General features: G+C 34.8%; 1 protein-coding gene across 1 annotated transcript; it reads left to right on the forward strand.

Moving 5' to 3' along the window:
* The first annotated feature begins 5,954 nt into the window (after positions 1 to 5,954).
* Positions 5,955 to 22,616, forward strand: LOC129280369 (deleted in malignant brain tumors 1 protein-like). Its single transcript, XM_064112078.1, has 7 exons — positions 5,955 to 6,261; positions 13,851 to 14,159; positions 15,625 to 15,948; positions 16,365 to 16,685; positions 17,734 to 17,883; positions 18,467 to 18,548; positions 19,990 to 22,616. Exons 1-7 carry the CDS (start codon positions 6,075 to 6,077, stop codon positions 20,219 to 20,221), a joined length of 1,605 nt encoding a protein of 534 aa, XP_063968148.1. The 5' UTR covers positions 5,955 to 6,074; the 3' UTR covers positions 20,222 to 22,616.
* Positions 22,617 to 23,263: the final 647 nt, after the last annotated feature.

The following is a 23,263-nucleotide window of genomic DNA, read 5'->3' on the forward strand; positions in this document are numbered from 1 at the left end:
TTGGGTCGTTCCTACGATCAGAGAGAAAAGGTGAAATACACGCGCGCCTACGGGGATTGTGAACTGTAGGAAAAATCGTACAAAAAATTACACTTTTTGATATTTCTACGAAGACGAAGTTATATAGAAAATGAAGAATATTACAATTAGACCATATCCCTAGAAAATTGCTTCAAGAAATGCCATTATGAAGTGGAAACGGACAAAAATTTGTGAAGAAAAATCACGAAAAAGGAAATCGCATCATGAATATTCATATCATGGGCGGTCCCACATTTGCATGTTATAGCGGGTTTTCCATTATTTAATAAATAATGGTTATTGTATATAAATATATAACGATTATTTGTATATAATGGCAAACTGTAAAAATATAAATAATGATTATTTATAAATAATGGGATATTGAAACAAAATTATTATTTATAAATAATGAAGTAGATATTTCATTATTTAACAAATATTCTTTATTTATAAATAATGGAAAACTCGAACATTAAATAATGATTATTTATAAATAATGAAAATAATGGCGCACTCGAAAAAATTATTTATAAATAATGAGGTAGACGATTTCATTATTTAACAAATAATCATTATTTATAAATAATGGGAAACTCAACAAATTATTTATAAATAAAAAAATGTGCACTGGCATTGTTAATAAATAATTATTTTTTTTATAAATAATAGAAAACTTATTTATAAATAATGGAAAAACGAATTGCAATTATTTATAAATAATGAAGTATGTAGTGTCATTATTTATAAATAATGAAAAACGAAAATCATTATTTATAAATAATAAAAGACAAATAATCATTATTTATAAATAATTAAAAACAAATAATCATTATTTATAAATAATCATTATTTATAAATAATGAAAAACAAATAATCATTATTTATAAATAATGAAAAACAAATAATCATTATTTATAAATAATGAAAAACAAATAAAAATTATTTATAAATAATGAAAAACAAATAATCATTATTTATAAATAATGAAAACAAATAATAATTATTTATAAATAATGAAAATCAAATAATCATTATTTATAAATAATGAAAAACAAATAATCATTATTTATAAATAATGGAATGTCGAACTATTATTATTTACAAATAATGAAGTATTACTTGGAATTATATATAAATAATTAGAAATGTTATTTTATATAATAGTAATTATTTACAAATAAAATGTAAATTATATATAAATAATAGTTATCATTTAATAAATAATGATTATATAACAAATAATTGTTCTATATAATATTGGTACAATCGGCGCCTCAAAGAATAGAGCCAAGTCGCGAGGCCTTGTCAAAGGGTTATTGTGTGGGTTGTTACGGCAGTCCCGATGCGTGTTTCCCAGCCCGGCTTAGAATTGACTGAAGGGTAGTCCATCTATAAAAAGCGAAAAAAGAAATAGTCAAGTATGCAATGTTGTAGATTTCGTCGAAATCCGATGTAAGCATGGCCGGAAATCTCTCCTCAAAGGTGAGGGGGCACAATCGAGTTTTCTATTGTTCTTATACACACCCACACACACCCACGCCTCCCCCACATTATGTGTACAGGGCGTCCCAGAAAAAAAGGTGGATTTTTTTCCTATCATCATCATGAATGACATGAATGGAAAGATACTTTTCTTAATCAATTTGAGGTCCATCTCAGTGTTCTTAATGCACGCAGACAGAGTTAGAACAATGAAAAGTGGTGGCTTCAAATTTCCATTTGAACGAGCAAATTATGATTTTGAGTGGCTTTTACTACAATCTATTCTGAAAAAGCTGTTAAAACTTGAATATCTATTTTTTTTTCTTTCATAATTATGAGACCTTATGCGTAAAATATGTATGACGCATTGCCGAGAAAAAGCTACATGAAAACATGCTTGATTTCTACCTATTCGACGGATCGTTGAAAAACAAGCACTTCGTTTTCCCCAACAAAGTAGCAAACAATATGTGCTAATGTTCGGACTGGAGTTTAAGGCTGTGAGAATATCTTCTCTCAGTCGTTTTATTCGTCGCTACATTTCACAGGGGCGGCAGAGTATGTTTGAAGGGAGCGCGATGCAGAAGAAAAGGGGTTCATCACTTTTTTTTTTACAATTGTAGGGGAGAAAGTCATTTTTTGTTTTAATTTAAGTGGGTCACCCCATGCAATATTTTACCGCCCCTGCCTCGTCTCATCATTTCAAGCAATTTTTTTTTCTTTTACAATTTTTCAATTCAAACGTAACATTTAAGCCAACCATAAAATCACGCTAACCTCGCATTCACCGATAGATCATAATCTGCCGCTTTGGTGGAAATCTTAATCAGTGCACGTTTTTCAATGGTCCGTCCAATAGGTAGACATCAGGGATGGTTTCATGCAACTTTTTCTCGACAATACGTCAACCATCTTTTATGCACGAGCTAGATCTGATATGAAAGATGAAAAAAATAATATTAAAGATATGAACTTTGTTTTTCGAATAATAAAAGCCAGAAAAACTCACTTAAATTCGCAATATGATCGTGCAAATGGAAATTTGCTAGCGCTACTTTCAATTGTTTTACATAATGGTTAGTCGCGTGCATTTGAGTGTCCGAAAGTCCCCACACACAGCTTCAACACAGGGAACAGTGGTTATTATGAACGTAATATTGCAGAAATCCGGGTATATCTTTATAACTATTAATGATCTCACACCAGATTGATAATAGTGTGAAAATTGTATCCAATCCCATTAATTTGATGTAAATATTATTACAATTAATTCACCATTTACGTCTCGCTGTTCATTTGAAAGTGTCCATGTTCACAACTCTTGCTATGGCAAACGGTCTGAAACCACCCATATTTTCAAGACGCTGGCACCTTTGTTTTCCCAATGGAATATCCCTAAGGGTAAAAAAGGTCGAGATTGATTGTCATCTCAATGCTAAATAGATTACCTACAGTTTGATGTATAATACTTTATGACTGGTATAATGGTTACATCTCGTTTTTTTCCCAAACTTTGAGATCTTGAAGGCAGAACGTGGCATATTTCTGTGTACAACGTCACGTGACTAACGTTTGATAGTTTCCGTTCCTAGACCCTTTTCATTTGAAACAATTATTACAGTCCAAACAAGCTTAATTAACGCATATAATGTTGAAAATAACAATGTTCATGTATTCTAAAGCTTTGCCTACTGATATTCATAATATAGCTACAGTTTGAGGAAGCAAATTTCGAGTCTGGAATTGATTTTGATTTGCTAAAGGGTCTGCGTAAGTATACTGTATACTAGCAGGCTAGCATCGTCTGCTACGTAAACCAAAATTAATGAGCGAATATGACCGAAACTAACCATTATGCTCAGTCATGCGTGCAACAGGGGCGCCGGAACGTATTTTCGTTTGGGGACAAAGCCAAAAAGGGGCACTTATATCAAAATTGGCATTTTGGTGCAAACGGATATTTTTACCATGAGATTATCATCTGCGTAAAGTAGTTTTGAATGAGCAAAGAGTTTTCTGATTGATAAAATAAAACATATAGTTAGGTTTTATTTTTCCGCGAGCAAGCGGTTTTAAAAAAATCGAATCTACGTTATTAATCGAAGTTATTAAATTCGATTTTTGGTCAATTATGGCGCTAATTGCTGTTAAAAGGGCATCATGAGATGTTGCGAGCACGAATCGCAAACTTAAACTTTTGGACATGAAAATAAAAACATTCCAAGCAGTTTTTGTTATCGTAACTAAATAATATTGACGAGAGAGCAAAGCGCGAGCTGAACTTTTTAATATACTAACCAGAAAACGGACCTGATAAGGACTGCATTTACTGTCTGATTAATATCTCACATATCTCACATATCTCACCGATCGAATAATGCGAGGCGCGAACTGAATTTTTTTTATATTCCCACCTGAAAACTGGACATTCTTAGCACTATTAGTAACCAGGAACAAAATGAGTACCATATTAAACAATAAAACTGATGCAATCGCAAAACGAGAGCCAAAAATGTTGTGCTATTCCAACCTGTCAACTGGACATTCTAAGGATTTTTGTAACCAAGGACAGAATAGGTACCTAACTAAACAATAATTGATGCGAGCGCTTAGCCCGAGCCAAAAATGTTGTGATTTTCTGACCTAAAATGTATTGTGCTTTACTTTAAAAAGTGTATTTTATTTCGAAAAGGGCATATTTCATTTTGAAAAAAAGGGCACTTTCCATTTTGAGAAAAGGGAATTTTTCCCCCACGAGGATTTTTTTTGGGCCTGCCCCTGCCCCCGCCCCTGGCGTGCATTATGAACATTGAGCATGGCTTTAAATGAAATGAGGGGAAATGTATCTTCTCCGTGATGTACATCTCATGAAGCAAATTTATAATTATAGCACAAACTACACTGAATTCCGTTTTTTTTTCTGGAACGCACTGTACATAATTATATTATTGGATTTTGGATATAGATATATATGAATACAAATATATATAACAGTCACTTGACTCACATCATAGCTTTATTTTAATAAAACAACACAGAAATAAAATTAAAGGGCAAGGTACATGGGTGTACATGTGAGAGTGGCCACTTGGAGGGGCTCTTGCCCCCCCCCCCCCCCCCTCCAGATTTTTCACGACCAAGAAGAAAAAAGAGAAAGGGATAAGGGTGAAATTTGATATTTTTTCCGAATATCATGTCGGAGAAATGTTTTGTATAATGACTTCAAACCTTGGTATTTCAAGCTCCATCATATTGGCCCATTGAGTACGATAATGTACATATATCTCATAGAACATGGAATGTAGCACGAATCGTGAGCGAAAATTTTATTTAGTGACACGAAAGAAGTCTCCCCCTCACCTTATTTTATTTACTCGTCATCCTCTCATTTTCCCTCTTCTTTTTTTATCCTGTCTCTTTCCTTCTTATTCTTTTGTTTTTCTTTCTTGTTTGCTCCTTCCAAATTGTTGGGGGGCATTAGATATTGGACCTTCCCTTTCCAAAAAGAGAGGGAGACGTGTCCCTTGCCCCCCCCCCCCTGGGTTGATTTTCACCCATATTTTAATGATTTAATTTTTACAAAACAGCTGTTTGCAAACACAGTCATGTGGAAAGAGAGATTTTATGATGTTGCACACTCATTATCATTTATAAATTTTATTGAATGAATAATTCAATATTGTAATCTTTGCATGTTTTACAATAAAGGTAACTCTTGATTAAACAACAAAATATTACAAAATTGTCAGCATTACATGTTCAGGAAGAAATCGAAGTTGGTCGTGCATAGCACTGTTTTGAGTAATAAGGTAAAAACGTACCCATTAATTTGCTATATTAGATAATCTCTGTAGTATATTCTTTCAAGTTACTTGTGGAATATTTAGGTATACTTATTTACATGTGTAGTCTACATTGATAAATGCTCTATAATGTTTTAATGTAACTTGTAACTGTTTTGATTAATAACATTTTGATATACATTTTTTTTTATAAAATCAGTATTTAATTTCATATTCCTTTCATATTAGTGAATGGCCACGACACACATTTATCTTAATAGAAGTGAACAGAATAGGCTACTAATACCCAAGCATTTATTTTGCTTATATACTTTGCCACTGCATTTGATTTTAAATACTTTGTCTTGTGCTGAAAGTTTTATTTATGTAAATTTTGTTAAATTACTCTGATACAAATTTTTCACATTGCAATGTACTTTAATGTCATACTACGATTACTTTTCTGTATTGTTTATGTATTTTGACTTTACAATAAATGCAGAAACTCCGACCTACAAAAAATGAATTAAAGAGAACAAAACCATATGCCATAGTTAATGGAAATAATAAATTCCGAAGGACTGTTAATTGGTTTAATTACAAAGACGCCAGTAACTCATGTTAGCTCATTTATTCATTACATTTTATTTTGTTGAAAAAGTTAGTGCATACCTGAGGGGTGGGAGTAGCTCCAGAGAAGGAACTGTGCAGGTCCGCTACCAAAACGCATATGGGACTGTATGCGACGATGGGTTTGATTCCGCGGATGCGGACGTAGTTTGCAGGATGCTCGGTTATACCTTCGCTGAGTCCTTTTCATGCTGTGCAGCATTTGGAGAAGGAATAGGTGATATTCTTGTCGACGATCTCCAGTGCACGGGAGACGAGGTGACTATTGGACATTGCGATCAGAGGCCATTTGGAAACCACGACTGTGGACATAGTGAAGATGCAGGAGTCACGTGCATTAGTCGTAAGAATAATAACGTTATTGCTGATGTTGATGGTAATGATGTTTCAGGTGATGCTGCTGGTGGTAGTTGATGATGATGATGACAATGTTGATGATGATGTTGATGATGATGACATTGTTGATGTTGATGATGATGATGATGCCGATGATGATGATGACATTGTTGATGTTGATGATGATAATGATGATAATGGTGATGATGATGACAATGCTGATGATGATGTTGATGATGATGCCGATGATGATGATGACATTGTTGATGTTGATGATGATAATGATGATAATGGTGATGATGATGACAATGCTGATGATGATGTTGGTGATGATGATGACAATGTTGATGATGATGATGTTGATGATGATGATGACAATGTTGATGATGATGATGATTCATGCTAATGACGATGACTAATTCAGTGCAAAAATTCATTTTGTATCAAATCAACATGAATACTGTTTATAAGCACTTTTTAATATCGATTCTCTTATTATTCCGTGGTTACTAAAAATGAGTTCGAACGGATTCCAATAACAAAACTTCAAACATGTACGCACGTTATTACGGAACTTTCAAAGTACCATTGACTTTATGAGATATTTTATCTTGCGAAGTCAACTTTGTTTAGCCCTATTATGTTTACATGGCGAGATACATGGAAAAAAAATTGCCATGTAAACATGTAGTCAGGCAGCATATGTCATGATTTACCAGCCACTCGACAAATTGGCTAAGTCTGATTTTTCACTTTTATGTGATTGGTGACATCACGAGGAACAACTTTCAACTTGGTAACAAATTTCTAATGGTCATCCTGACCATGCAAGGGGTAATTTTTTTTAAATTGCCCCGATTGTATCGAGTCATACATCACATTGTTTGTCTTCTTGTACTGTACAAGAAAATGTACACAATCATATACATGTGACCTTCCGTTAAGAAGTTACGACCGGAAATGTCAAAATTAGATCAACGAACTTTCGTTAAATGGCAAATTACGCTTGTCACGATACTGCAACAAATAACAATGAAAATTTAAATTTCTTCTCCTTTTATTTTTATTACAGGAAATAATCAATCAACAAAACAAAATAAAACAAAACATCTTACATGTCTTGAAGTGTCAGTTCTGATACTATTCCAAAGTTATGATAGTCAAAATAAAATCCAAGTTGGTTGGCGAAGATTCCGTAAATTAAAGTTCACAATGATGGCGATGATGAAACTGATGTTGAAGCACGATGAATAACAAGAGTCACTGTAACAAGTTGAAATGTCCGTGAAGATGATGTTGATGATGATTAACAGTCAATTTCAGCAATCCTTGGGTTGAAAAGCGTTCATTAAAACAGGTTGATGACCTCGATGAGAACTGAGAATTCCTCTCTCAAAGTAACTGCAAACAGTTCATTGATGGCGTGCAAATAATTCCACAGAAGATAAATGTTCTATTCCAGTTGGAAATAATCTATGCTCTGACACAAAGTCTGGCATGAAACTCTGAGTACTGATCTGATATGATGCGATGATGTCCTTGAAGAAACTGCCAGCTTATATACAAATTATTCACTATTCTGGGAGCTTCTGGTATTCACTATTCTGGAAGCTTCTAGTATTGTCTACAAAAAAGAACATTCTGCCAATTTCTAGAGCAGTCAAATTTTAGAAGTCTCTTGAATTACCTCAGTGAAATTAACAATGTAAACAAGATAGCTAATCCTATTGTCCATTTCCATTACCACTAGCAATCCTATTGTGTTGTGTCTATTATTGTCTCTCTTTGTGCATAACAAAAACTATAGACATGCCTAACAAAGCTTTACTGCATGAGACATTCTGGAATATTCTTAATCATCCTATGCTATGAATATCCTTAAAGAGGAAATAACTAAATAAAATTAATGTAATTGCTCTTACAATTCTACTTATATATAACACACTGAAGGTGTTAAGAAAGCTAATTTTTATGCATGTATGTACTTTTTTATATTCGATTTTGATAGGTCCATCGCCAGAATTCCTTATCTAGAAGATATGAAGTGTCAAGACAAAGTCAGGGAAAGGTCAAAAGGTCAACAAACTTTCATTGGAAGCCAAAATACACTAAAAGCGGGAAGTCTCTATCTAAGAAGACATTATATATAAAGGGGTCAAATGTCTTATTTAGGAACAAAATAGATAAACAGAGATAGTATAGACGTCGAATAAATTCAGTGTGGTGTCATGGTATTGCAGGAATACCTTGAAACGACTTAACAAATCATTATGCCCTTAAAATCTTATCATCTTCATGATGTGATAAGTGCAACCAGCTCTTTCTGTTTTTTTTTAAGAATTCAATTCAAGTTCAATTCATTTTCAATTTACTAGTCTTTGATATGCAAAGAAGTATTTCCTTCATTTGCTTTGTACAGAATATTTTAATTAACAGAAATAATTGTAGTGTATTAGGGGTATAAGTATAATACTATGTTAACAGAATAAACACATCGATTGATCAGCGCTCCCAGCTCCTTGGCTCCAGAGATCGAGTAATGGTCAGAATATATCACATCAGCATGATGGACACCCATGACTGACTACAATGAGCATGCCTGCACGATGTTGCCTCTTTGTCAGACATAATATAACCGTCACACATTAGAATTAATTAAGGAACAATTGGAGCCCAACTTATCATTTAATCATCAATCCTAACCTCATTATCTTATTCGTAAGTTAATCCAAATAAGATGTTAGGCATCTTTCTTAGGAGCTGGGAGCACTGATTTATCGATGTGTTTACTCTGTTAACATAGTATTACACATATACCCCAATACATTACAATAATTTCTGTTGATTAAAATATTTTGTATATTAAAAGCAAATGGATGAAATGTTTCTTTACATATCAAAGACTAGTAAATTGAAAATGAATTGAACTTGAATTTAATTCCTAAATCAAGAAACTCGGAAAGACCTGGTTGCACTTTCAACATCATGAAGATGATACGATTTTTAAGGGCATTGAGGTTTGTCAAATCGTTTCAAGGTATTCCTGCAATAAGCAATGATACCAAACTGAATGTATTCGACGTCTATCTCTGTTTATCCATTTTGTTCCTAATAAGTGAGCACATTGACCCCTTCATTATCTAATGGATAATGTCTTCTTAGTTATAGACTTTTCAAAATAAAGAACCAACTTCTAAGATTCTAACCACTTTTAGTGTATTTTGGATACCAATGAAAGTGTGTTGACCTTTTGACCTTTTCCTGACCTTGTTTTGACCCTTTGTATCTTCTGGATAAGGACTTCTGAAGATGAACTTATCAAAATCGAAATTAAAAAGTACACACATGTAAAAAAAGAAGAACAAACCCGAAAAAAAAATTAGCTTTCTTAACACCTTCAGTGTAATTTGCCATTTAACGAAAGTTCGTTGATCCAATTATGACATTTCCGGTCGTAACTTCTTAACGGAAGGTCACAAGTATGTGATTGTGTACACTTTCTTGTACAGTACAACAAGACAAACAATTTAGATTTAGATTTATTCATTTTCCGTTCACAAAGCACAACAAAATCAAACAATACATAGTCAAATTTAAAGTACAACATCAATCGGAATAAGGTATAAACAATGAAAAATAATGCAGACTAAAGTAACTTTGACTACAATAACTATATAAAACAGAACGGAGGGGCTTGCCAAGAAAAGCAAAGCTTGTATGGGAGGCAAGCCACCGTAATTTAGTTTCAATACGTATGTTACAAAACTATAGTATAAAGGGGAGACGATGTATGATGTAATTTGATGTATGACTCGACATAATCCGAGCAATTTCAAAAATTGACCCCATTTTGACCCCTAACATGGTCAAGATGACCATTAAAAAAAATTGGTCACCAAGTTGAAAGTTGTTCCTTGTGATGTCACCAATCACTTAATAGTGAAAAATCAGACGTAGCCAATTTGTCGAAGTAGATGACTTATGCTGCCTGACTAACTTTTATTGGGTCGACTCGGCGAGTTAACGTATCTAGCCATGTTGACATACAACTTGTTCAGTCGACTTGGCAAGATAACGAATCTCACCAATTTGACATATACACAACAAAACAAGTAAGTCTCCCCTTCAACAAACATCCATAATTTCCGAACCACTGGGAGTTTTTAATATATTTTTACATGAGAGTGTAGTTAAGTTTAAGTGAATGTTACGGACGTATTTCATGTCATGCTTCAGTGAGCACCGCCAAAAGGCAATATCGTCACTTTTTAAAAGTCACAAGCCAAATATGAATTTGATTCCAGTTTATTGGAACGAATTCCACATTTTCATCATGAAAAACCGTCATGCAGCCTTCTGAAAGGTAGGCCTACTTTCTAAAAGACGATAAACTTTTTTTTTTGGGGGGGGGGGTTGAATTCCATGGCTATAATTGGATTTTTTTTTACACATTTCCATCGACAAAAACGATCGAATAATGTGATTGCAGTTATTTTCGGGAAGAGTATATCTCCAACAATATTCATCATCATGTCACTTTTCAATGAACACTTAATGAACAAAAATACGATTTTCAAATATCATACGCAACATGTTTCATTTTTGGAACTGAAATTAACTTATCGACATTTTTTCCAATTATGTTCATGACCAATTAACATGCTACAATGATTCAAATGTATTTCATTAAACATTCAAGCTTTAATGAATATGTGGAATGTGAATTGCTCTTTTTTACGTTATGGGAAAAAAATGAAATTGCTAACTATGAATATATGTCACAAACTTTCTTACATAGTTCATTTGATTTGATTGTTATAAACAATATTAGAAAATTATGCAAATGAGAAGAAAGTTCAAATCCTTGGCCCCACTCTTTGCCGTATCGAAATTGATTTTTTTGGGGGTGCGTGCCTTTTTGGATAGTTTCACTCTGAAGCCATGTGCGAAGTTTCATGAAAAAGAAGCTGTTGGCAGAAGTAACAAAACCCTCCATGAAACAAACACTCATTTCACTTTTGTTAAAATTTTGACTACTTCTCTCATAGACATTGTGTACACTATGGCCCGTATTCTGAAGTCGGGTTTAACTTAAATTCAGGTTTAAAGTTGTGGTTTAAGTATGGACAGCCAATTGTTACATAAATCAATAACAGTATGGATATAATATTTCAGCTCATATGGCTCTCAAATCATTCATAATTGTCTAGGGAGTATATATAGATTATTGTCTTCACCATCGATGAATCAGGAAAGAGCACAGCAAACATAAGAAACGTACAACTTAATAAACAAAATTGATACTTTTGGCTGTCCATGCTTAAACCACAACTTTAAACCCGAGTTTAACTTAAACCAGGGACTCACGTCCCTGCTTAAACCTGACTTCAGAATACGGGCCATTGGGTGCCTATGTTTGAGAATAAGTAAACCCTTCTTCAATATGGTGGAACTTTTAAAACTGTCTAAAATGTCATTTGGCAGTAATGTTTATCAACCCATGGGCAGAATTCCTTGCAAAAATGAAACCGATTTCTGTATTCATGGATGAGTTAGCACGCATCAAATGGGGGAAATTTCATTTTGACTGTCACAGACTCATTTTGAGGGGTTATAGACTGAATAATACGGGCAAATTCAATTTCAAATGTGACTTAATTGCTTTTCTTTATCATCCATCATTTTTATCACCACACACTTTCCGATTTTTTTTACACTTTCATGGTTGAGCGTACACACTTGAAAACTTAGGAGTAAAAACTCTTCATATTGCATAAAATGCATTCTTTTCCTTACAATTCTCAGGATCATTTGAATTTATGGACAAAATAATTAGTGGTGGATCCAGACTTGAAAATAGTGAGGGGGTTTGATAAATTGGGAAAGGGGAGCCACTAACATTTTGAAATTTTATCATAGAAGATACTACCATAAATCCCTATGATGATACGTCACAAAAAATTGTGGTCACTCAACCATGAACAAACGTTATAACAATTTTGTGTGGAGCATTTACACAATCTGAAAAACGATTGTGACTTTAAAAAAAATTTCATTTGTAATTCAATCTTTGATTACTCATGCATGACTTAGTAACCGATCAATCTCATTTTTCCAAGGAGTTGCTTAAAGGTAAATGCTAGTTTTGGTAACGATATCAAAATGAGTTCGTACAGAATCCAATGAAATGACCACCAAAGTGTCTGTTTGTATAAATAAAACGCATGTGCCAAAGGATTGTGGAAGAAATTGTGTAATTGCTAAGAAATCAGCAAATAAGCACAGGATTCGTGTGGAGCGTCGGGCCCGACGCTCAAAGCAATAATTATACACTGTCCCACGTGCGCTTATCTGTGTTGGGGAAGTTCAGTCTGAACATTTTTCAGCGTAGATATCAAGATTTCACAAAGTTCAGTTTATGTAACTGTACCAGATCTAGATCCTCGATGATATACTGACAATTAAGCCTGGTTTTACAGACTTTCTCATGAAATCAGTGTTTACTGCAACTACTGGAATTTCTCTTTACTGACTGTAGAAAACCACCAACAAAATATTGTATCTCAAAATTATTCCGTTCAAAAGTTACAGCATTTTGATGTAGGGGACTTACTCTTTTGTTGTGTATATCAGGGTCGGCGATCCTGGGGGGCCGGGGGCACAGTGCACCCCAATTTTGAAGCACTGAAAAAGTGCCCCTTTTTACGCAAGAAAAAATGTCCTCTCACGAACGGGTACGGTGCCCCTTTCACCTGAGAAGGACCCGTTTATGTGTGAAGAAATGCCCATTGCCTTCTTGTAAGTGCCCTTTCTCGAATAAGTGCCTCTTTTTACCCAAGAAAAGTGCCCCTCATGAACGTTTCTGTGCCCCTTTCATTCCCGAGAATGACCCGTTTTATGCCATTAGCAAATGCCCTGTTACCTTCAGTAAGTGCCCTTTCTCGTATCAGTGCCCCTCTCGAACGTGTTCTATGACCCTAGTTCATCTGAGAATATTTTTGGCTCTTTACGCACTGTAAATAAGTCATTTATTTTCGGAAAGATGTGCCCTTTTTCCCTGTGCCCCCCTTCAAATTCGCTCCACCGCCCCTGGTGTATATTATGTCGACACTATGGCAAGATGAAACATCTCTCCATCTCGTCAACATGGTAAATGTCGATGGCACGATAAAAGCTCCCGTACGTAATGCCTGCATGAGTTTCATATTTGTAATGTATAATGTGCGATAAGCAACAAATGTTTTCAAAAGCTTATAATAACCCCAGACATTCATTCATTGCTACGCAAAATGCGACAGATAAAAACCCGCCGACAATATATACACACGCACACCGATCCCTACACTACCCACACTCACCCACCTCAACACACACACACACACCCTATATCACTTTTCCGCATACACATGCACACACACTCACACACCAACACGCTCGCCCACACTATCAAACACCGCGCCCGCAGCAGATGCGCTCGTAAAAGCACCTTACACAAACTACAAGTGGTTTACAAGAACAATCACTTTGGAAAATATATTAGATAATCATAACATGTCCATTTCCTCTGATTCTTTGTAATTAATTTAATTGCAACAGTGCCGGTCCGCCTTGTCGACGGGAATGCAACTAACGAAGGTCGTGTCGAGGTATACTATCTCAATTCTTGGGGTACTATCTGCGACGATTCTTGGGATATCGATGATGCAAGGGTCGTCTGTCGAATGCTTGGGTATCCAGGTGTCTCTTCTGCATTGGTCCGTTTCGGAGAGGCCACTGGGGACATTATCCTCAACGATGTGGAATGCTACGGATCAGAAACACATCTTGCACATTGTAATCACAGTGGTTATGAGATCCACAACTGCGGACATTCTGAAGACGTGGGGGTCAAATGCAGCGGAGAAGGTAAATTTCGACCATCCATCACAGTTGTGACAGATAATGTCCATGTACTTATGTTTATGCATTGTATTTTGAATTGAGCAACGTAGGTCCCAACATGTAACAGTGATAATGCCTCAGTACACGGGGATTTTTTTTTTTTATTAAGTTGCATCTTAACTCATTCAGCAAAATACTATAAATAGTGAACAGAATTTCCCGTTCTAAACCTAAAATAAGCCTCACGCTTTGCTTTCGCAATGATTATATATTGGGTAAGTCTTCGTTAGAAACGAAATTAAATATATGTAGTCAATTTATATAAGATATCCATCCTGTGTTACAAAATTTGCTTGGAATGGCCATTTTTAGATTTAAATCGCCAAAACTTTCAGTTCGCTCTTTGCACTCGTGTACTTTGTTCTTTTTTTATGAAAAAAATCTTAAATTGTCCGGTTTAAAGGTCGGAATATAACCCCCCCCCAAAAAAAAAAAAAAAAATCATCTCGCACTTTGCGATGGCATTATTTTTTTATAAAATAACCATCCTGTTCTTGGTTACATTAGTTGTACTTGAAAGAATCAGCCTTTAGTTATATTTTAGTGGCTTATAGGGAAAAACGTGGATTAAAACATTTTGCCACCTCCTATTTAGGGGAAGCTGGGTCCGCCGCTGGAAGTAACGAACTGAACACAGGTACGGGTATGACCATAAACTACATAATTCAGAACCACGCCGCAAAACAAATCCTGGCTGCAGCCCTGCGGCGATACAGTATTTTCTCAAATCTAAGATAATTTGTTTATACCCAAACCTTCTTTATATTTAAAATTCTTTTATCTTTAAAATACATGAATATTTTAATCCCAGGAAGGGGGGGGGCACTTACATTAACGAGTGGATACCATGCGCGACCAAAAAAAAAACACGTAAAACGTATGTCTTTTTCAAGATATAGGGCACGTTACGTACGTAACGTGATAAGGGTGTCAAAACACTAAAGTAATGAAAAAAGGGTATCCATTTTACGTGTTTAAAGTACGATTTGCGCGAGATGTGGGAGGTGGGGCTCTACTAAACCCAATGATGTAGGTGAAGGTAAAACCGTCGACCGACGTTCGTGACATAACAATAAAAATATCGCTGTACTTGTTTAGGGGGTCAATTCAGGGGAGCTTGCCAAGAATATCATTTTGTTTCCAATACTTGTAAAGAGTAGGGTTTCACACGCCAATACTTGTTAAGGGGTGCATTTTCAAAAAATGGAAAATACGTGTTTAGGGTGCTTTTCGAGACCCCATGGTCGCGCATGATATCCACTCGTCAATGGAAGTGCCCCCTGGGATTTAAATGAATTGGCTAATAGGCCTTACCTCACCTCTGGTGTGTTGTAAAAATTTAATCTCTGATTCTTTCAAGATAAACATTTTAATCATTGCACCTGATTATAATAAAATCAATAAATATTTCTTTGATGTTTTCTTGCAGCCGATCTAAAGATTCGCCTAGTAGACGGTCCTGATGAATTTCAAGGTCGTCTTGAAATGTTTTATTTCGGATCATGGGGTACTGTGTGTCAATTCGGATGGACTATGCTCGACTCGGAAGTGGTTTGCAGAATGCTAGGAAATGTGGGTGCTTTAGCATATTCATCTTATTCATCATATGGACGAGGGACTGGAGAAATCATTTTACGTCAACCTAGATGCTCAGGAGAAGAATCGAGTCTCTTGGAATGTAATCGAGCTTATGATCTTGGTGTCACCTATTGTGAACATACATATGAAATAGGAGTGTCATGCTTAAAATGGGGTAAGATGCAGAAATGAAAAAAAAGATGCAACATAAATCCCGTCGCTACACACACAGTCAGAGTAAGCTTCCATTATGGTTCTTAAATGAATTTTAAAAGGAATCCATGTCAACCGTCAATTACGAGGCGATGGCTAAAAAACATTTTCCTCATATGAAGAGAGATAGAGGAGAGTCCGCTCAAAACTAATTACAACAGCATCAATTTTTCTAATTGCGAAGATAAAATAACAATGATAATGAAAGTATCTATGTTTAGTCTAATGACGATAACGACATGAACAATAGGAACAATATCTTCTCTAGCCGTTTTATTATGTTATTAATCATCCACAACAAATTCTAAAGTAGCCATGTACACAGTTACTTCCCCAGGCCTACTGTGAAGATGTGTTTTTCGCTTTCATTTGATTCAGATGATCTGCAAGTTCGCTTGGTCAATGGAAGTTCTGACAAAGAAGGTCGAGTAGAGATTCTTTACCTTAGTACGTGGGGGACAGTGTGCGATGACAACTGGGATCTCAATGATGCAAACGTAGTATGCAGAATGTTGGGTTTCGAAAGGGCAGAAAGCTACTCCTGTTGTGCTGCCTTTGGACCAGGAACTGGACCAATACTCCTTGATGAAGTTGAATGCGAAGGCATCGAATCCAACATAGGCCATTGTCTAAGAAGTGATTATGAGATCCACAACTGTGGCCACTCCGAAGATGTAGGAGTATCGTGCTTTGAATTTGGTAATCCTTACTTCTGAGTTCTAGATGAAAAGGCACAATAACAGCAAAACAATGAATGGTGAAAAGCAAGTCCGTTTCCTGGATTATTGAATTTTTTTAATTTGAAAATTCAATTTACAAATTAACTATCAATTTCTACAATAAGAATATTTATTTTTAAAAAAAGGTTTAATGGTTCCCATCCATAAGCCGGGTGCATAAAGGTTAGTTTCGGTCATGTTCGCTCATTTGGTTTACGTAGCAGACGATGCAGCCTGCTAGTTATACTATAATGTACGCAGACCCTATTGCAAATAAAAATTGATTCCGGACTCGATACGACTAAATATTTGCCCTCTCAAACTGTAGCTATATCATAAATATAAGTAGAAAAGGTTTTATAGTACAAGAACATTGTTACTTTCAACATTAAATGTGTTAGTTAATTTGTTTGGATTGTATTAATTGTTCCCAATGAAAAGGGTCTGGAAACTATCATACGTTAGTCACGTGACGTTGTACATTGACATATGACCTGTTCTGCCTGCTCGATCTCAAAGTTTAGGAGAAAAATGAGATGTAACTATTTTACCAGTCATAAAGTATTATATATCAACATGTAGGTAATATATTTAGCATTGAGATGACAATCTCGACCTTTTTTACTTTAACGGATATTTCAGTGGGAAAACAATGATGCAAGTGTCTCGAAAATATGGGTGGTTTCGGACCGTTTGCCATAGCAAGATTTGCGAACATGGACAATTTCAAATGAACAGCGAGACGTAATTAGTGAATTAATTGTAATAATATTTACATTAAAATAATGGAATTGGATAAAACTTTCACACTCTTATCAATCTGGTGTGAGATTATTAATAGTTATAAAGATAAACCCAGATTTTTGCAATATTACGCTCGTGAAAACGACTGTTCCCTGTGTTGTAGCTGTGTGTGTGTGGACTTTCGGACACTCAAATGCACGCGACTAACCATTATGAATATACACAATTTACTGCAAATGGAAATGGAAGTAATTTTGGGGAATCTTGATCTTGATTGTCAACAGAAGTGACTGAAGCAACGTCTTCAACCATGACCATGTCATCGACCATGACCATGTCATCAACCATGACCATGTCATCGACCATGACCATGTCATCAACCATGACCTTGTCATCTGGCAATCAAATCGGTCTACCCAAGGCTGCAACATATGGTAAGTTCATTCTTAATTTTATTAGTATATTTACAATAAATGGTGCAGTTGATATGAATAAATCATGCAAACAAGTCATTTTATGGGATCCAAAATCAGAAAGAGTGAAAATAAAAGGGATTTTAATGGCATCTAATCAAAGCTAATGAATAAGTCTAGTTTTGGCCACAGCCTCTACAAGTTCAATCTTTTTAAACTTTTGCAGTGACCCTATTCCATTGATTATTTTTATTTGTAAGTAAAATCAATATCTTTTTCGTGTTTGTATTATTTGTATTGTTTGTAATTGAAAATCTTGGGAATTTCTGAATGTGAATGTTACTTTTGAAATATTTTCATCGAATGGAATAAATAGATCTTGAAATCTTGAATAAAGGAAGATATCCGAGAAGAAAAGAAAACAGAAACTGAGCTAGACGAAAATGTCTTCGGCAAAAGTAAGTGACAATAAAATAAAACGGAATTTCCTGCCGAAAAATGGCCATGCTTGTATGAGAGGCAAGCCCCTGTAAATATAGAGATAGATAATTTACCCAAGAATTTTAGAATGCTACTTTCATAGTTTGTTTTTCATTCTAACCAGGTTTATTCGGATTCTTAATCGTCTTGGTAATTTGTATCCTCCTGGTATGTATCATCGTGACGTTAAGAATGCAGAAATACAGGTATGTCTTACAACGATCAATACACTGGAATACGTCTGAAATGTCGAATTTGTGAGAAGGGGTGGCGGAAAATATTTTCGTTGGGGTGGGAGGGCCGGGCAAAGCGCAAAGCCCTCAAAAGCACTTATATGTTAAAATGGTAATTTGAGTGCAAACACTCCAAACAGATATTTTCACAATTAGATTTCGTTTTGCCTGAAGTAGCTGCAGTTTGCTTCGTGGTCATTATCTAAGCAAAACTTTTTTAGAAGGGATTTCTGACTGATGAAATACATATTTTGATAAATTAAGAAGTTCTGATTTTCCAACCTGAAATGTGCTACTTTAAAAAGGGTATTTAATTTCAAGAACAAAAAACACGATGCACATTTTCTCTTGAAAAGGAAATTTTCATTAAAGAATGAAATTCCTGTTTTTTCAGGTTTGGTAGATTCTTCAAGCTATCCATTGTAAAGCTAGGGTTACACCGGAACCGAATCAGCTGCGAATTCAACTGAAAACACGTATTCGGCATGTTCGAGCGGTTTCGGGAGTACTATTTTCTCTCTCCGCGAATATGCGAAAATATTTAGGAAGGATTTAAAAACATTCGTATAGACGAATACGGCTTGTTTTGAAATGTTCAAAACCAGCCAAATACCCCCGAATGTGACCGCAAAAATATAAATACTCTATAAAATGTGCTGGAAAATGCATGTAGGATATTGATTCATCCCGTACTGTGTGGGCTAGTAGTGGCTAAATATAGGCATTTTAAACATGTTAAAGTCTTTATGCTGACCTAGACTGGGTGAGCCTCTGAGAGGAGCCGTGGAAACATGTATCAACTTGGCTGCTAGAAAATTTGAAGATGTAGCTAAGTTGATCTACATTGTTCACTCAAAATATAGAAAGAAAATTTGAGGCCAGCTTACCCATTGACATTTTGGTTACATGTCTAAAGCACAATAATCTAGTGCCGTTGCCTATCCTACATTTGCATATATTCGGATGACATTCGATTGGATTAGGGGAGGCATTTTGAGTATTCCGGACAGATTCGGACCTATTCGTATCATTCGGGTAGTTGCTCGGCTGTAATCGTATAGTGATCGGGTAACATTCTGCTCAATTCCGGGCACACTTGCCTCGATTCTTGCCACTATTCGGGTGGCATTCGGCTTAATTACTCGGGATGACAAAAATTCTGGTCAATTCTTAGCGATTCTGCGCTGAATCGTTACCTATTCGGGTCCCATTCGTCTTTATTCCGGGCTGCTCCCCGAATCAGAAACAAATACGTTCCGAATCAGTCCGTATTCAGGCAGAATCGGTCCGAATTTATTCGAGAGAATTCGGTCTTAGTGTAACCCTAGCTTAAATGAGAAAACTCTAAACTTCGAGGAATTGAAACATGTTCGTGGTAAATCCATATATTTTGTGTTCCTCTGTGTATTTCCAGGCGATTAATAAAGGAATACAGCAGAAGTAAGGTAGCCGATAAGATTTCTGCTCCAGCAACTCAGAACTGTTACAACGGACCACAGTCCGATGGGGAAGCGTATATGGAACTTAACATTCACCCAGGTTCGCGAACTCATCAAGGAGAATCTTCAAGCAATCGGGATGGATTATACGATACACCACGACCTGTTGTCAATGACAACAAACTTTACGAAAATGTTCGAATATAGATTTATTAGATTGATCCCATTCATAATAACCTATTCCCAGTGCGTCGAAATAATTTAAACGTGAATATAAGAACCCATATAGTTGGTACATTATCAAATGTCTTTTTAGAATCAAGCAGATTAATCATATCGGGTATACTGAACTCTACGGCCCAACATGCCAGAATTCATGAAATATTTTTAAACCAGGTGGCATGGCACAGTCATGAACAAGTATGCGGATTCATCGTACACTGTGAAAAACATGGCGACTTGCCGCACTACGTTTCACTGTATAAATGTAATAATTTGTGGGTTTTAAAATACTCTGACTGTTAAGTTTAGTCTTTGGTATTTTTAACGTTTGTATTTTCACCGTAAAATTTGACCGGAAATATTACTGATTCACTGTAACATAGGACGTTGGTAGCTCATAATATACGAGTAATGTGCCCCCCCCCCCCCTCGGGATAAAGGTACTACTATTTTTGTATTGATCTTCTAAATAAACTTGAAAATTTGATGATATTTACTCAGTTTTTGAAGGAGTATGAAGATTTATACTTAAGGTTGTGATTTCGTAATGAGTCTAGTAGCAGAGCCCCAAATATCTTCAATGTGTTATTTTACCTGACTTCCAATGTGGCGAACTTCAAAATTCCACAGGAACAAAAAAAATAAGAAATAAATAAATAAGCCCACGACGCAATTATAGCAAAACCATGTTTTAGCATAGTTTCAAAACTTGAAAAGCATTATTTTGACAATATAGCTATAAAATACACATACATTTTAGAAACAGGACGAAATTTATGTTAGATTAGACTGAAGCACGGTCATTATAATTTAATTGTTAAAAATACGGCATTTTTACGGCCAGAATGTGGTTAAATTGCAGTATTGTCATCTTGTGGCCCACTAGATTACTCTCCTGGCTTAATTTCCTTCAGCAAGACATTTATCCACATATTACCACACTCAACCCAGGTGAGGTAAATGAGTACCTGACAGGACTTTAAAACGTTGAGCTTTTTTAACCGACCATATAGATGTAAAAGAAAAGCAAGTTGGTTATTTTCTTCAAACATATTGAAGCATTTATATGCATAGTCATTTTTGTTTCTGTTTCTGTTGATACCTTCAATTGTGTATTTTTTTTAATTGTCTCTTGTCCTTTTATTTTTACATTGTAATCCATGTCATGAAAAAGGGTGGGAACTGCGATTGGCTCTTGGCACTTATATGCAGTTTCCCATTTGAGTTTCATGTCACTTTTGGTTGAGAATATTGTTCAATGGAGAATGAATAAATGCAAATTGTATTAATTTGAATACGTTCAGTTTTCTGTACTAAAGCATTTTGTTATCATTTACACATTATTGTCAATTATTTCCTGTTGCAAATATCATTTTACTTTACATTGTACGTGTTTATTTTTTCAGGTTTCCTTTACCTTGTATGTACCATTTTGTGTAAGTTGCCTGCGAAGGTTAAGTTTATCTGTTAATTTAGCAATAATTTAAAAGGTAGAAGTCTTTGATATTTTTGAACACCTATTCAGTTCTAAAATTATTTCCTTTTGCCCAGGGTTTTTAAAGGTTGTATTTACTACTTTGTTCGAATTGATTTATGTTGATTTATAGCATTTGCGCGTTGGCATTTTATCATGATTAAAAGTCACACTTAACTGCTTGAGAAACCCCAGATATAAAAAGTGATTAGTAAACTAGATTTACAAAGCCTTTTACTGTGGATTAGTATTGATAAATCTGTATCATAGTAACTTTTGTAATGAAAGAAGGCAAAATCCAGACTGGTATGTGGCCTCTGAGTTTATTCCAAGAAAACCAACAGCCTCGCTACGGAACACAAAGATGAAAATACATTGTAAATACAAAACAAATTAAATGACTCGGCTGCAATAATTCAAATTTCCACATCATCGTTTAAAATTGTTTCTATAAAAAAGGTTATAACACAAATATACAATATGGTTATACGTCACAAAATGCCATGTATTTATACCAGTATTCATTCACACATGATGGTCTACCAAATGTGTATACATGTATATTTAAAATATAGCCCATGATCAACTAGAATTATAAATATAACAATTTAAAATAATTCCTAAAGACATTACATAGCAAGTTGGTTATTTCCTTTTAAAAAATGAAGCATTTATATATGCAAAGTCATTTTTGTTGCTGTTTTTTGTTGATATCTTGAATTGTGTATTTTTTAATGTCTCTTGTCCTATTATTTTTACATTTTAATCAATGTCATGCAACGTTGTGGGAACTGCAGTTGCCTCTTGGTATTTTTATGCAGTTCCCCATTTGATTGTCATTTTCACTTTTGCTTGAGAATATTGTTCAATGGAGAATGAAATAAATGCAAATTGTATTAAATTGAATACGTTCAGTGTTCTGTACTAAAGCATTTTGTAATCATTTACACATTATTGTCAATTATTTCTTGTTGCAAATATCATTTTACTTTATATTGTACGTGTTTATTTTTCAGGTTTCCTTTACCTTCTTTGTACCGTTTTGTGTAAGCTGCATGCGAAGGTTAAGTTTATCTGTTAATTTAGCAATAATTGAAAAGGTAGAAGTCTTTGTCATTTTTTAAACACCCATTCGGTTTTAAAATTATTTCCATTTGCCAAGGATTTTTAAAGGTTGTATTTACTACTTTGTTCGAGTTGATTTATGTTGATTTATAGCATTTGCGCTTTGGTATCTTTAAGCATGATTTAAAGTCACACTTAACTGCTTGAGACACCCCAGATCAGTGATTAATTAACTAGGTTGTACAAAGCGTTTTACCCTGGTGGGTAATGATAAATCCAAATCTTTATCATAGAAAACCAATCGCCTCGCTGCGGAACACAAAAATGACAAAAATACATTGTAAATACAAAACAAATTAAATGACTCGGCTGCAATAATTCCAATTTCCACATCATCATTTCAAATTGTTTCTATAAAAAGTTACAATACAAATATATACAATATGGTTATACGTCACAAAATGCCATGTATTACCAGTATTCATTCA

Source organism: Lytechinus pictus, chromosome 17, assembly GCF_037042905.1.
Source record: "Lytechinus pictus isolate F3 Inbred chromosome 17, Lp3.0, whole genome shotgun sequence".
In the NCBI taxonomy this organism is placed as follows: Eukaryota; Metazoa; Echinodermata; class Echinoidea; order Temnopleuroida; family Toxopneustidae; genus Lytechinus; species Lytechinus pictus.